Here is a 12,573-nt window from a genome sequence, read left to right as displayed (position 1 = left end):
AGGAAGGAAGGGAAAGAAAAGGGAATAACTTACACTTCATGATTCAGAATTAGTTACAAAGGCCTAGATCTGTATGTTTGCCATACTTTCTCCCAAACAGAAAAGTAAGATGAGCTATCAGACGACTACCTGAAAATCCAGGTGGTTTTTCGGTTCGTTTTGAGGCAAGGTCTTGATCTGTCATCCAGGCTGAAGTGCAGAGGTGCGATCTCAAGTCACTGCAGCTGGGCTCAAGCCATCCTCCCCCCTTAGCTTCAGAAGCAGTTGGGACTACAGGTGCATACCATGCTCTCGAATGTTTGTGTTTTTTGTAGAGATGTGGTCTCACTCTATCGCTCACGCTGGTCTTGTACTCCTGGGCTCAAGCAATCCTCCCACTTTGGCCTCCCAAAGTGCTGGGCTTAGAGCCGTGAGCCACCATGCCAGGCCATAATCTAGATTTTTATCCCATCTCAAAGTACATCAAGAGATGTGTCCTTAAACTAGGATTTATTTTTCTTAATAACGATGTGCATCTTCTCATTTGGAAGAGTTAATTGTTTAAATTAAAGGAATATTATAATGATCAAGCAATGCTGTCCTGTAGACTGCACAAGACAATGTTCTTTTTTCTTGCCACAGATCTGACTGTGTGCTGTAGGTTGCCATGGTGAAAATGAAGGCATTTCTTATCAAGTACACGAGGTCTCAGCAAGCCATAAAGAAGGCGACAAATGGCACCTGTGCTCTTCCCATCTGTGGGACTAAATCAAACCAGAATGCAGGTAATAGCAAGGAGACTTACACAGACAAGAACGGGGGCGGGAGGGGTGTGCAAGTTATTTTTTTATGACATAAATGAGAAATCCAAATGTCCATAAGTAGGGTATGAATTCCTGTTTTGTTGTTGTTGTTGTTGTTGTTTGTTTATTTGTTTGTTTGAGACAAAGTCTCACTCTGTCGCCCAGGCTGGAGTGCAGTGGAGTGCTCTCGGCTCACTGTAACCTCCACTTTCCAGGTTCAAGCAATTCTCCTGCCTCGGTCTCCCAAGTAGCTGGGATTACAGGTATGTACCACCATACCCAGCTAACTTTTTTGTATTTTTAGTAGAGACGGGGTTTCCCCATGTTGTTCAGGCTGGTCTCAAACTCCTGACCTCAGGTGATCCGCCTGCCTCATTCTCCCAAAGTGCTGAGATTACAGGAGTGAGCCTGAATTCAGGCCAGCCTGAATTCCCGTTAAATGAATTGTGACATATCCCTACTACGGAACACTGTGCAGGCACTAAAAAGAGTGGCTGATTTCGAATATACGCATTTCAAGTAACAAAAGAAAAATGCCTGAGGGGAATCATATATTTTTATATTAAAAAGGATATATATTCCTTTTTTTTCTTTTGAAACAGAGTCTCACTCTGTTGCCTAGGCTGGAGTGCAGTGGCATAATCTTAGCTCACTGCCACCTCCACCTCCCGGGTTCAAGCAATTCTTCTGCCTCAGCCTACCACATAGCTGGGACTATAGGCACCTGCCACCATGTTGGACTAATTTTTTTTTTTTGTATTTTTAGTAGAGACGAGCTTTCACCATGTTGGCCAGGCTGGTTTTGAATTCCTGACCTTGTGATCCACCCACCTCAGCCTCCCAAAGTGCTGGGATAACAGGTGTGAGCCACCACACCCAGCCACATTTTTTTTTAATGTAAAAGCATGTATGTGTCTGTGTGTTTATGTCTCTGTATACGTAGACATGTATGTATAATTTGCTTCCATGTTGATAACACCACTAAAAAGAGAAACAAAATCTAGTAAATTGGTTGTCTCCTGAAAGGACAACTAAATGGCTTTGGAACAGGGTGGAAGGGGAGACTTTTATCTGACCATAAATTCATTTGTACCTTCTGAGCCTTTTTGCCTTGTTAAGAGTGGAAAGAAGCAGTGGGAAGATTGGTGAGCTTGAGAAACAGTAAGTTCACGTGGACAACCAGGGCGCCCCTTTGCGCAGTCCCCGCCCCATGTGATGAGACTTCGTAGAAACCCTGGGACAAGCACACAAGGCCAACGAGGACAGGACAGGTCAACGTGTCTATCATTAAGACGAGAGTCTGGAACTCAAGGCTAGAAGAAAGTCAGCTCAGTTGCTCATGGAGACTGCATGTGGCTCTTTGGTGATCAAGCCAAAGCAAACTGTTTCCCTAAAGTGCACGTAAGAAAGACGGAGGAGGTAATTTGGCTTTACCTGGAGAGGAATCACTCTGGGAATCAGGTGGTCAAAATACTTCTCAACTGCTTCAATGAAGCCCTTGTTGGTTGTCCTCAGCAGCAACCGGGGGTCTTGCAGGAGCCAGCTGGGGGCGAGAGGGGCAGGCTCAGGGTCTGAGACGGAAAGGCAGGGGAAGGAGGAGTGGGCTCAGAGCTGCCCCAACTCGCTACACATCTGCCCAGCTGCCTCACTCCTCTGGTCCCATAGCACTCAGGGGTCCTGGAAGGATCTGTGCCACATGACACTTTCAGGCCATTCTCGTAGACTTGTGGGATTTGGAAGGAAACACCTGCCTCCATCTCCAAGGCGCTTGACAACTTTGGAAGTGCCGTCAGCTCCCTTTGGTCTGACTGAGGGGCTGGCCCGTCAAGGCTCTTACGGCCATGTGTTAAAGAGCTTTTTCTTCTAGCATTTGTTCAACACTCTCCATTATTTTTCAGCTTATGAAAAACAGTTTTCTTGGGGACAACCTCTGTTCCTTAGGCACGGTGTGGCATTTCCACTAAGAGCTAAGTCTTCGGTTCAGGGTGGGGGCCTGTGCGACAGTGACACCCCACCCTCTCCAGGTCACCGGGAAAGTGTCAGGCAGGCCTCCAGCCAAGCCATGCCAGGAGTCACTGTTTCCCAAAAACTCTGCTTCCCTCAGCTTGGGCTTTCTCTGCCCCTGAGCTGGATGGGAGGAGGGACTCATCTGGAGAAAAGCAAAGGCCTCATTTGACTCTGAGGTGCAAGAGGTGCTCTCTGGAGGCAGAGCCTCAGGTTCTCCAGGGAGCCCTGCCTGCCACAGGGGTGGCAGAGAGGAGTCTTAAGAGTGTCACCCTGACCGTCAGCAGTCTGGGCTGGGGGCCAGCATCACAGAGGAGAGAACAAGGCAAAGAAAAGTAAGAGGGAGTGGGGAGGGGAGCTGAGGGTGGTCTCACCGTGTGGAGAAGGCAGCCCTCCCTTGCAAAATAAGCAAAAGATCAGAAGTTTTCAAAACAAGTCCAGAGTTGTCAGAACCTTCCCTTGCAGGCCATAAAGCTTCTGATCCCTTTCTTCCCAGGGCATTTTGGGAAGGACAGAGGGGGCCACAGCCCCTCCTGCGTGGGGAATGAAGAGTGGGAGCCTCCTGTGGCCACCTCTTCCCACACACACCGTCTTGGCTGCATGCCCAAGGCCCCAGGACCAATGCCTGGAGCTTCTCATCTGTGACTGGGGGATGACAGCAGCACTCGCCCCCCGCCGCAGCACCACGGGCCTCGCAGGAGACGACGCAGGCACGGTGCCTGGTGTAGGGCAGCACACCGCCTATCTGCTCCATGAATAAAGGTTATTTTCCTTGTTACTAGATTAAAATTCCCTTTTTGTAAAGCAAGTACTTCACTACAACCACGATTTTGAGATTATAGCCCCGCTTACCTGGGCAAGCCGCCGAGGTCAATCTCACTGCAGATGTAGGGGCCTGGACGCAGAATCACCCACAGCCCGATCTCCGAGGCCATCAGGACAAAGGCCCTAGAGGGGTCCACATTGTCAGCCCTTCCCACTACAGCCAAGGGTGAGGCTGGTGGGGGCTGCATGCACCACAGAGTGGAGGAGCTGCCCAGTGGGGTGAAGGGACAGCTCAGCCCCACCCCCAAAGAGCAGGGACTCCCACACCAGGTCGGAGGCCTGAGCTGCCCCCAGGCTCAGAGCCTCTGCAGAGCTCCATCAGGGGCCTGAGGAGGAAGGGCATCAGCCAGGGCACAGGGGCCTTAACAGTGAATATGACTCCAATAGAGCCTTGCCAGCCTAGAGGGGCCTCCCTGTCCCAGCCCAGGCTGCTGAACCCCATGCAGAGTCGGGCGGCTTCTGGGGTCTTCTGCCCGTCTGGGTTGCAGTGGAGAGGTGAGGCCTGGATGCTGCAGGCCCAGCCCTGCTGGGTGACAGGTCATGGATAGGGAGTGTCTGGGTCCTGGGTGCAGGGCCTCTCATAGTCCTAGAACAGGACCCCAGACCCAGGTCCCTCCCGGGTTCTCTTTGCTAATCCACCCCCAGTAACTGCATCTCTGCCCCTGCCCCTGGCCAGGTCACAGCAGCAGCAACACCACATACTCCAGGTCCAGGTTCCCAGAGAAGTCGAATCTGCCTCTTTCTGGCTCATGCAGGTTCCACGGAACATAGCTAGAAGAGATGAAAGAGAAATATGATAAGTGTCTTCTTACTTCTTCCTCCAAATTGTTGGGTCCACCCCAAATCCAAGCCAAAACCATGCACAGCTCTATTCTGAAATTCATTGAAGTTTCCAATGGAAATTAAACCTCTATTACACCAACCACGACTATCTTTAATAGTTCCTTGCCCTATTAGCCAATTGTGGTTCAAGCTGCCAATGATCCTCTAATGCTAGATTTTTTTGGGGATTTATATATAAATTATTCTACTCACTGCCCTATTCTTTGGGCAGTAACACCGATTAAAGGTATAAATTAAAAAGAGAGAACAAAAACAAAAAGGTCTACATCTGCCTTATACATTATTACTATGAGTTAGTCAAAATAAGAATAAATGTGGAGTTTCTGTGAAGATAGTGGAGATATAGTAAATCTAGTAAGCGTACTACTATCTTTAGACCTTAGCAAGAAGGGCCCCTGTAGGACCCTCCCCCAAAGGCCTGTGAGTACAAATTTTATCAGATATACTAGACATAGTTCACTAGGCAACTGTTGTTTTTTGTGTCACTGGCAACATTTTTTAGTGGTATGCCCCAATATCGTTTCCTATAAGTCCAATCGTTTTTATTACACAATTTTGCACAGCGCAGAGATTTTCGACAATACATTGTAGAACTGACTGTAAGACCCACGAAGAAGATATACTCATCATGGCCTTCTATGAACTTAACAACAACATAGCTTATTGTAAGCAAAGGAGAAGCTGACTGAATTAGAGAGAATATGGCTACATTAGTTATCAACACAGTGAAAAAATTTAAAGTACCCCTCTAAGAAATAAAGATAATAAGCAGCCAAAAACACCTGTAAGGCTGTACATTTGAACAGCGTAATTAAAAGGCTTCACCTAATAAATAGAGAGAGAACCCAGTAGCCAAGAGATGGAGCATTTACATTCCCTTAAAAAGCGCATCTGTAGAACTAAGTATGAAAAAAGAATGTAAAATTTAAAAGACCAAACAAAATTTAAAATGCATGAAACAGTTGTAAAATATTGGCAGGTACTATGTCACAAAGCAAATCTCAACAAATTCCAAAAACCTATATCACATAGTCCAGGATCCCAAGACAAAGGCAAATAAATTTTAAAATTACAGTTTAAAATAGTAAAAATTGAAATTTCCGGCAAGATGGCTGAATAGGAACAGCTCCTGTGTGCAGCTCCCAGCAAGAGCAACGCAGAAGACGGGTGATCTCCACACTTCCAACTGAGGTACCCGGTTCATCTCATTGGAACTGGTTAGACAGTGGGTACAGCCCAAGGAGGGTGAGCTGAAGCAAGGTGGGCATCACCTCACCTGGGAAGCACAAGCGGCCAAGGAACTCCCTCTCCTAGCCACGGGGCACCATTAGGGACTTTTCCTGGCACTCTGGCGCTCTGGCTCAGATACTGCACTTTCCCCATGGTCTTCACAACCCACAAACCAGGATATTCCCTCCAGTGCCTAGAACACCAGGGCCCCAGGTTTCCAGCACAAAACTGGGCGGCCGGTTGGGAAGACACTGAGCTAGCTGCAGCAGTTTTTTTTTTTTTTTTTTTCCATAACCCTGTGGCACCTGGAATGCCAGTGAGGCAAAACGGTTCTTTCCCCTGAAAAGGGGGCTGAAGCCAGAGAGCCAAGTGATCTGGCTTGGTGGGTCCCACCCAAACAAAGACCAGCAAGCTAAGACCCACTGGCTTGAAATTCTCACAGCCAGTATACCAGTCTGAGCTTGACCTGGGACATGAGAGCTTGGTGCAGGGAGGGCATCCACCATTGCCGAGGCTCAGGTAGGTGGTTTTAACCTTGCCTATGTAAACGAAGTCACGGGGAAGTTTACACAGTGACTGGGCAGAGCCCACGACAGCTCAGCAAGGCCACTGCAGGCAGACTGTGTCCCTAGACTCCCTCCTTGCTCGGCAGGGCATCTCTGAAAAAAGGCAGCAGCCTGTCAGGGTCTTATAAATAAAGCCCTGATCTTCCTGGGACAGAGCATCTGGGAAAAGGGGCAGTTACGGTTACAGCTTCAGCAGACTTAAATATCCCTGCCCAGCAGCTCTGAAGGGAGCAATGGATCTCGAAGCACAGCTCTCAAGCTCTGATAAGGGATAGATTGTCCCCTCAAGTGGCTAGCTGACCCCTGGGTATCTTGACTGGGAGGCACCTCCCAGCAGGGATTGACAGACACCTCATACAGGAGAGCTCTGGCTGGCATCTGATGGGTACCCTTCTACGACGAAGCTACCAGAGGAAAGAAGAGGCAGCAATCTTTGCTGTTCTGCAGCCCCCGCTGGTGATTCCCAGGCAAGCAGGGTCCGGAGCGGACCTCCACCAAATGCCAGCAGACCTGCAGCAGAGGGGCCTGTAAGAAGGAAAACTAACAAACAGAAAGAAATAATTTCAACATCAACAGAAAGGACATCCACTCAGAGACCCCATCCAAAGGTCACCAACTTTAAAAACCAAAGGTTGATAAATCCACCAAGATGGGAAGAAACCAGTGCAAAAAGGATGCCAACTCAAAAAACCAGAACGCCTCTCCTCCTCCAAGGGATCACAACTCCTCACCAGCAAGGGAAAACTGGATGGAGAATGAGTTCGACAAATTCACAGAAGCAGGCTTTAAAATGTGTGTAATAACAAACTTCTCTGAGCTAACGGAACATGTTCTAACCCAAAGCAAGGAAGCTAAGAACCTTGAAAAAAGGTTAGATGAAATGCTAACTAGAATAACCAGCATAGAGAAGAACATAAATGACTTGATGGAGCTGAAAAACACAGCACAAGAATTTCATGAACCATATACAAGTTTAAATAGCCAAACTGATCAAGAAGAAAAAAGGATATCAGAGATTGAAGATCAACTCAATGAAATAGAACAAGAAGGCAAGATTGGAGAAAAAAGAGCAAAAATAAATAAACAAAGCCTCCAAGAAATATGAGATTATGTGAAAAGACCTAATCTACATTTGATCAGTGTACCTGAAAGTGATGGGGAGAATGAAACTGAGTTGGAAAACACTCTTCAGGATATTATCCAACAGAACTTCCCCAACCTAGCAGGGCAAGCCAACATGCAAATCCAGGAAATACAGAGAACACCACAAGATATTCCTCAGGAAGAGCAACCCCAAGACACGTAATTATCAGATTCACCAGAGTTGAAATGAAGAAAAAAAATGCTAAAAAAAAAAAAAAAAANAAAAAAAAAAAAAGGCATCCAGAGAGAAAGGTGGGGTTACCCACAAAGGGAAGCCCATCAGACTCACAGTGGATCTCTCTGGAGAAACCCTACAGCCAGAAGAGTGGGGGCCAATAGTCAACATCCTTAAAGAAAAGAATTTTCAACCCAGAATTTCATATCCAGCCAAACTAAGCTTCATAAACAAAGGAGAAATAAAATCCTTTATGGACAAGCAAATGCTGAGAGATTTTTGTCACCACCAGGCCTGCCTTACAGAAGCTCCTGAAGGAAGCACTAAACATGGAAAGGAACAACCAGTACCAGCCACTGCAAAAACATACCAAATTGTAAAGGTCATCGACACAATGAAGAAATGCATCAACTAATGGGCAAAACGACCAGCTGGCATCAAAATGGCAGGATCAAATTCACACATAACAATATTAATCTTAAATGTAAATGGGCTAAATGCCCCAATCAAAAGACACAGACTGGCAAGTAGGAAAAAGAGTCAAGACCCATCAGTGTGCTGTATTCAGGTAATCCATCTCATGTGCAAAGACACACATAGGCTCAAAATAAAGGGATGGAGGAATATTTATCAAGCAAATGGAAAGGAAAAAAAAAGCAGGGGTCGCAATTCTAGTCTCTGATAAAACAGACTTTAAACCAACAAAGATCAAAAGAGACAAAGAAGGGCATTACATAATGGTAAAGGGAATAATTCAACAAGAAGAGCTAACTATCCTAAATATATATATGCACCCAATACATGAGCATTTAGATACATAAAGAAAGTTCTTAATGACCTACAAAGAGACTTAGACTCCTACACAATAATTTTGGGAGACTTTAACATCCCACTATCAATACTAGACAGATCAGCAAGACAGAAAACTAACAAGGATATCCAGGACTTGAATTCAGATCTGGACCAAGCGGACCTAATAGACATCTACAGAACTCTCCACATCAAATCCACAGAATATACATTCTTCTCAGCACCACATCACACTTATTCTAAAATTGACCAATAATTGGAAGTAAAACACTCCTTAGCAATGCAAAAGAACAGAAATCATAACAGTCTCTCAGACCACAGTACAATCAAATTAGAGCTCAGGATTAAGAAACTCACATCAAAATCACACAACTACATGGAAACTGAACAACCTGCTCCTGAATGACTACTGGATAAATAATGAAATGAAGGCAAAATAAAGATGTTCTTTGAAACCAATGAGAATGAAGACACAACGTACCAGAAGTGTATAAACACCTCTATACAAATAAACCAGTAAATCTGGAAGAAATAGATAAATTTCTGGATACTTACACCCTCCCAAGACTAAACCCGGAAGAAGTTGAATCCCTGAATAGACCAATAACAAGGTCTGAAATTGAGGCAGCAATTAATAGCCTATCTACAAAAAAAGTCCGGGACCAGACTGGTTCACAGCCAAATTCTACCAGAGGTACAAAGAGGAGCTGGTACCATTCCTTCTGAAACTATTCCAAACAATACAAAAAGAGGGAATCCTCCCTAACTCATTTTATGAGACCAACGTCATCCTGATACCAAAACCTGGCAGAGACACAACTAAAAAAGAAAATTTCATGCCAATATCCATGATGAACATTGATGCAAAAATCCTTAATAAAATACTGGCAAACCAAATCAACACCACATCAAAAAGCTTATCCATCATCATCAAGTTGGCTTCATCCCTCGGATGCAAGCCTGGTTCAACATATGCAAATCTATAAATGTAATCCATCACATAAAGAGAACCGAAGACAAAAACCACATGATTATCTCAACAGATGTGGAGAAGGCCTTTGACAAAATTCAACAGCCCTTTATGCTAAACACTCTCCATAAACTAGGTATTGATGGAACACGTCTCAATAAAAGCTATTTACAACAAACCCACAGCCAATATCATACTGGATGGGCAAAAACTGGAAGTATTCCCTTTGAAACCTGGCACAAGACAAGGATGTCCTCTCTCACTGCTACTATTCAATACAGTATTGGAAGTTCTGGCCAGGGTAATTGGTAAGAAAGAGAAATAAAAGGTATTCAGTTAGGAAAAGAGGAAGTCAAATTGTCTCTATTTGCAGATGACGTGATTGTATGTTTAGAAGACTCCATCGTCTCAGCCAAAAATCTCCTTAAGCTGATAAGCAACTTCAGTGAAGTCTCAGGATACAAAATCAATGTGCAAAAATCACAAGCATTCCTATACACCAACAATAGACAAACAGAGAGCCAAATCATGAGTGAACTCCCATTCGCAATTGCTACAAAGAGAATAAAATACCTAGGAATATAACTAACAAAGGATGCAAAGGATCTCTTCAAGGAGAACTACAAGCCACTGCTCAAGGAAATAAGAGAGGACACAAACAGATGGAAAAACATTCCATGCTCATGGTTAGGAAGAATCAATATCGTGAAAATGGCCACACTGCCCAAAGCAATTTATAGATTTGATGCTATCCCCATCAAGCTACCATTGCCTCTCTTCACAGAATTGAAAAAAAAACCCTTAAATTTCATATGGAACCAAAAATGAGTCCACCTAGCCAAGACAATCCTAAGCAAAAAAAAGCTGGAGGCATCAAGCTACCTGACTTCAAACTATACTACAAGGTTACAGTAAACAAAACAGCATGGTACTGGTACCAAAACAGAGATATAGACCAATGGAATAGAACAGAGGCCTCAGAAATAATGCACACATCTACAATCACGTGATCTTTGACAAACCTGACAGAAACAAGCGATGGGGAAAGGATTTCCTATTTAATAAATGGTGTTGGGAAAACAGGCTAGCCACATGCAGAAAGCTGAAACTGGATCCCTTCTTTATACCTTATACAAAAATTAACTGCAGATGGATTAAAGATTTAAATATAAGACCTAACACCATAAAAACCCTGGAAGAAAACATAGGCAATACCATTCAGAACATAGGCATGGGCAAGGACTTCATGACTAAAACACCAAAAGCAATGGCAACAAAAGCCAAAATAGACAAATGGGATCTAATTAAACAAAGAACTTCTACACAGCTAAAGAAACAATTATTAGAGTGAACCAGCAGCCAAAAGAATGGGAAAAAGGTTTTGTAAGCTACTCATCTGACACAGGGCTAATATCCTGAATCTACAAACATTTTAAACAAATTTAAAAGAAAAAAAAAACATTGAAAAGTGGGCAAAGGATATGAATAGACACTTCTCGAAGACATTTATTCAGCCAACAAACATACAAAAAAATGCTCATCATCACTGGTCATTACAGAAATGCAAATCAAAACCACATTGAGATGTCATCTCACACCAGTTAGAATGGCAAACATTAAAAAATCAAGAGACAGGAGATGCTGGAGAGGATGTGAAGAAATAGGAACACTTTTACACTGTTGGTGGAAGTGTAAATTAGTTCAATCATTGTGGAAGACAGTGTGGCAATTTTGCAAGGATCTAAAACTAGAAATACTGTTTGACCCAGTAATCCCATTACTGACTATATATCCAAAGAATTATAAATCATTCTATTATAAAAACAAATGTACACAGATGTTTACTGCAGCACTGTTCACAATAGCAAAGACTTGGAACCAAACCAAATGCCCATCAATGAAAGACTGGATAAAGAAAATGTGGCACATATACACCATGGAATACTATGGAGCCATAAAAAAGGGTGAGTTCATGTGCTTTGCTGGGACATGGGTGAAGCTGGAAACCATCATTCTCAGCAAACTGACACGAGAACAGAAAATAAAACACCACATGTTCTCACTCATAAGTGGGCATTGAACAATGAGAACACATGGACACAGGGAGGGAACATCACTCACTGGGGCCTGTCAGGAGGGGAGACTAGGGGAGGGAGAGCAGGGGGTGGAGGGGATAGGGGAGAGATAGCGTTAGGAGAAATACCTAATGTAGATGACTGGGTGATGGATGCAGCAAACCACCATAGCACATGTATACCTATGTAACAATCTTGCACACTCTGCACATGTGCCTCTGAACTTAAAGTATAATAATAATCATAAAAATAGTAAAACTTAGAATAAATAAAACAGAAAGCATATATCCAAATAGCTAATGAAAACAACAACAAAACTTAAGAAATATTTGAAAATAAATCGCATTCAAAGCACTACGTAGCAAAATTTTGGGCTATATAACCAAAGCAGCTTTCAGAGAAACATTTATATCTCGGAATGAATATATTAGAAAACACTAAAGACTGGAAATAAAAGAAGCTAAATATTAACTCAGGGAAGAAAGAAGGAGGAGGAGCAGGAAACTGAGGAGAAGGACAGAGAAGAGAAGGCACTAAGTTGAATAAACTAAAGAAAATGAAATTACACATAACTCAGACCATGAAGTATAAATCTGAAACATACAGAGTATTAACAAAGCTACAAGCTAGTTATTTGAAAAGACTCAAAAGAAACAGATAAGATTTAGAAAAAAGAAAAAACAACCCAAGTATACAATGTGATGTATGTAACTTCCAAGTGAGTACAGGTAAGGAAGGAAAAATTGCTCAAGTCCCAGTCAGTTCAAAAGAAGAGAGAAGGTTGGGCATGGTGGCTCATGCCTGTAATTCCAATTCTTTGGAGGCTGAGGCAGGCGGATCACCTGAGGTCAGGAGTTTGAGACCAACCTGACCAATATGGTGAAAGTCCGTCTTAAAAATACAAAAATTAGCTGGGTGTGGTGGTGGGCACCCGGAATCCCAGCTACTCGGATGCTGAAGCAGGGGGATTGCTTAAATCCAGGAGGCAGAGGTTGCAGTAGCTGAGATCACACCACTGTACTCCAGTCTGGGTGAAAAAGCGAAAGGAAGGAAGGAAGGAAGGGAGGGAGGGAGGGAGCGAGGGAGGGAGGGAAATGAAGGGAGGGAGGGAGGAAGGGAGGTGAAAGAGGGAAGGAAGAAAGGAGAAAGA

General features: G+C 44.0%; 1 protein-coding gene across 4 annotated transcripts in view; it reads right to left on the bottom strand.

Annotated features, from left to right (window-relative positions):
* The window catches only part of GLB1L3 (galactosidase beta 1 like 3), a 50,683-nt gene that overhangs the window by 33,569 nt on the left and 4,541 nt on the right, over positions 1-12,573 (bottom strand). For all 4 annotated transcript variants that reach the window (XR_005196929.1, XM_037731556.1, XM_017509062.2 and 1 more), the window contains exons 3-5: positions 4,314-4,382; positions 3,639-3,734; positions 2,217-2,325 (exon numbers count right to left, since the gene is read on the bottom strand). Coding sequence is in view for 3 of the 4 variants with exons in the window: in XM_037731556.1 (XP_037587484.1) it covers positions 2,217-2,325; positions 3,639-3,734; positions 4,314-4,382 (274 nt within the window). In the remaining variant the exon portion in view is untranslated. The remainder of the gene's footprint in view (positions 1-2,216; positions 2,326-3,638; positions 3,735-4,313; positions 4,383-12,573) is intronic.

The sequence above is a fragment of the Cebus imitator genome, unplaced genomic scaffold (genome assembly GCF_001604975.1).
Source record: "Cebus imitator isolate Cc_AM_T3 unplaced genomic scaffold, Cebus_imitator-1.0 Scaffold405, whole genome shotgun sequence".
Classification (NCBI taxonomy): Eukaryota; Metazoa; Chordata; class Mammalia; order Primates; family Cebidae; genus Cebus; species Cebus imitator.
The sequence above is the reverse complement of the archived record's forward strand: the minus strand, read 5'-3'. Positions and strand labels throughout refer to the sequence as shown.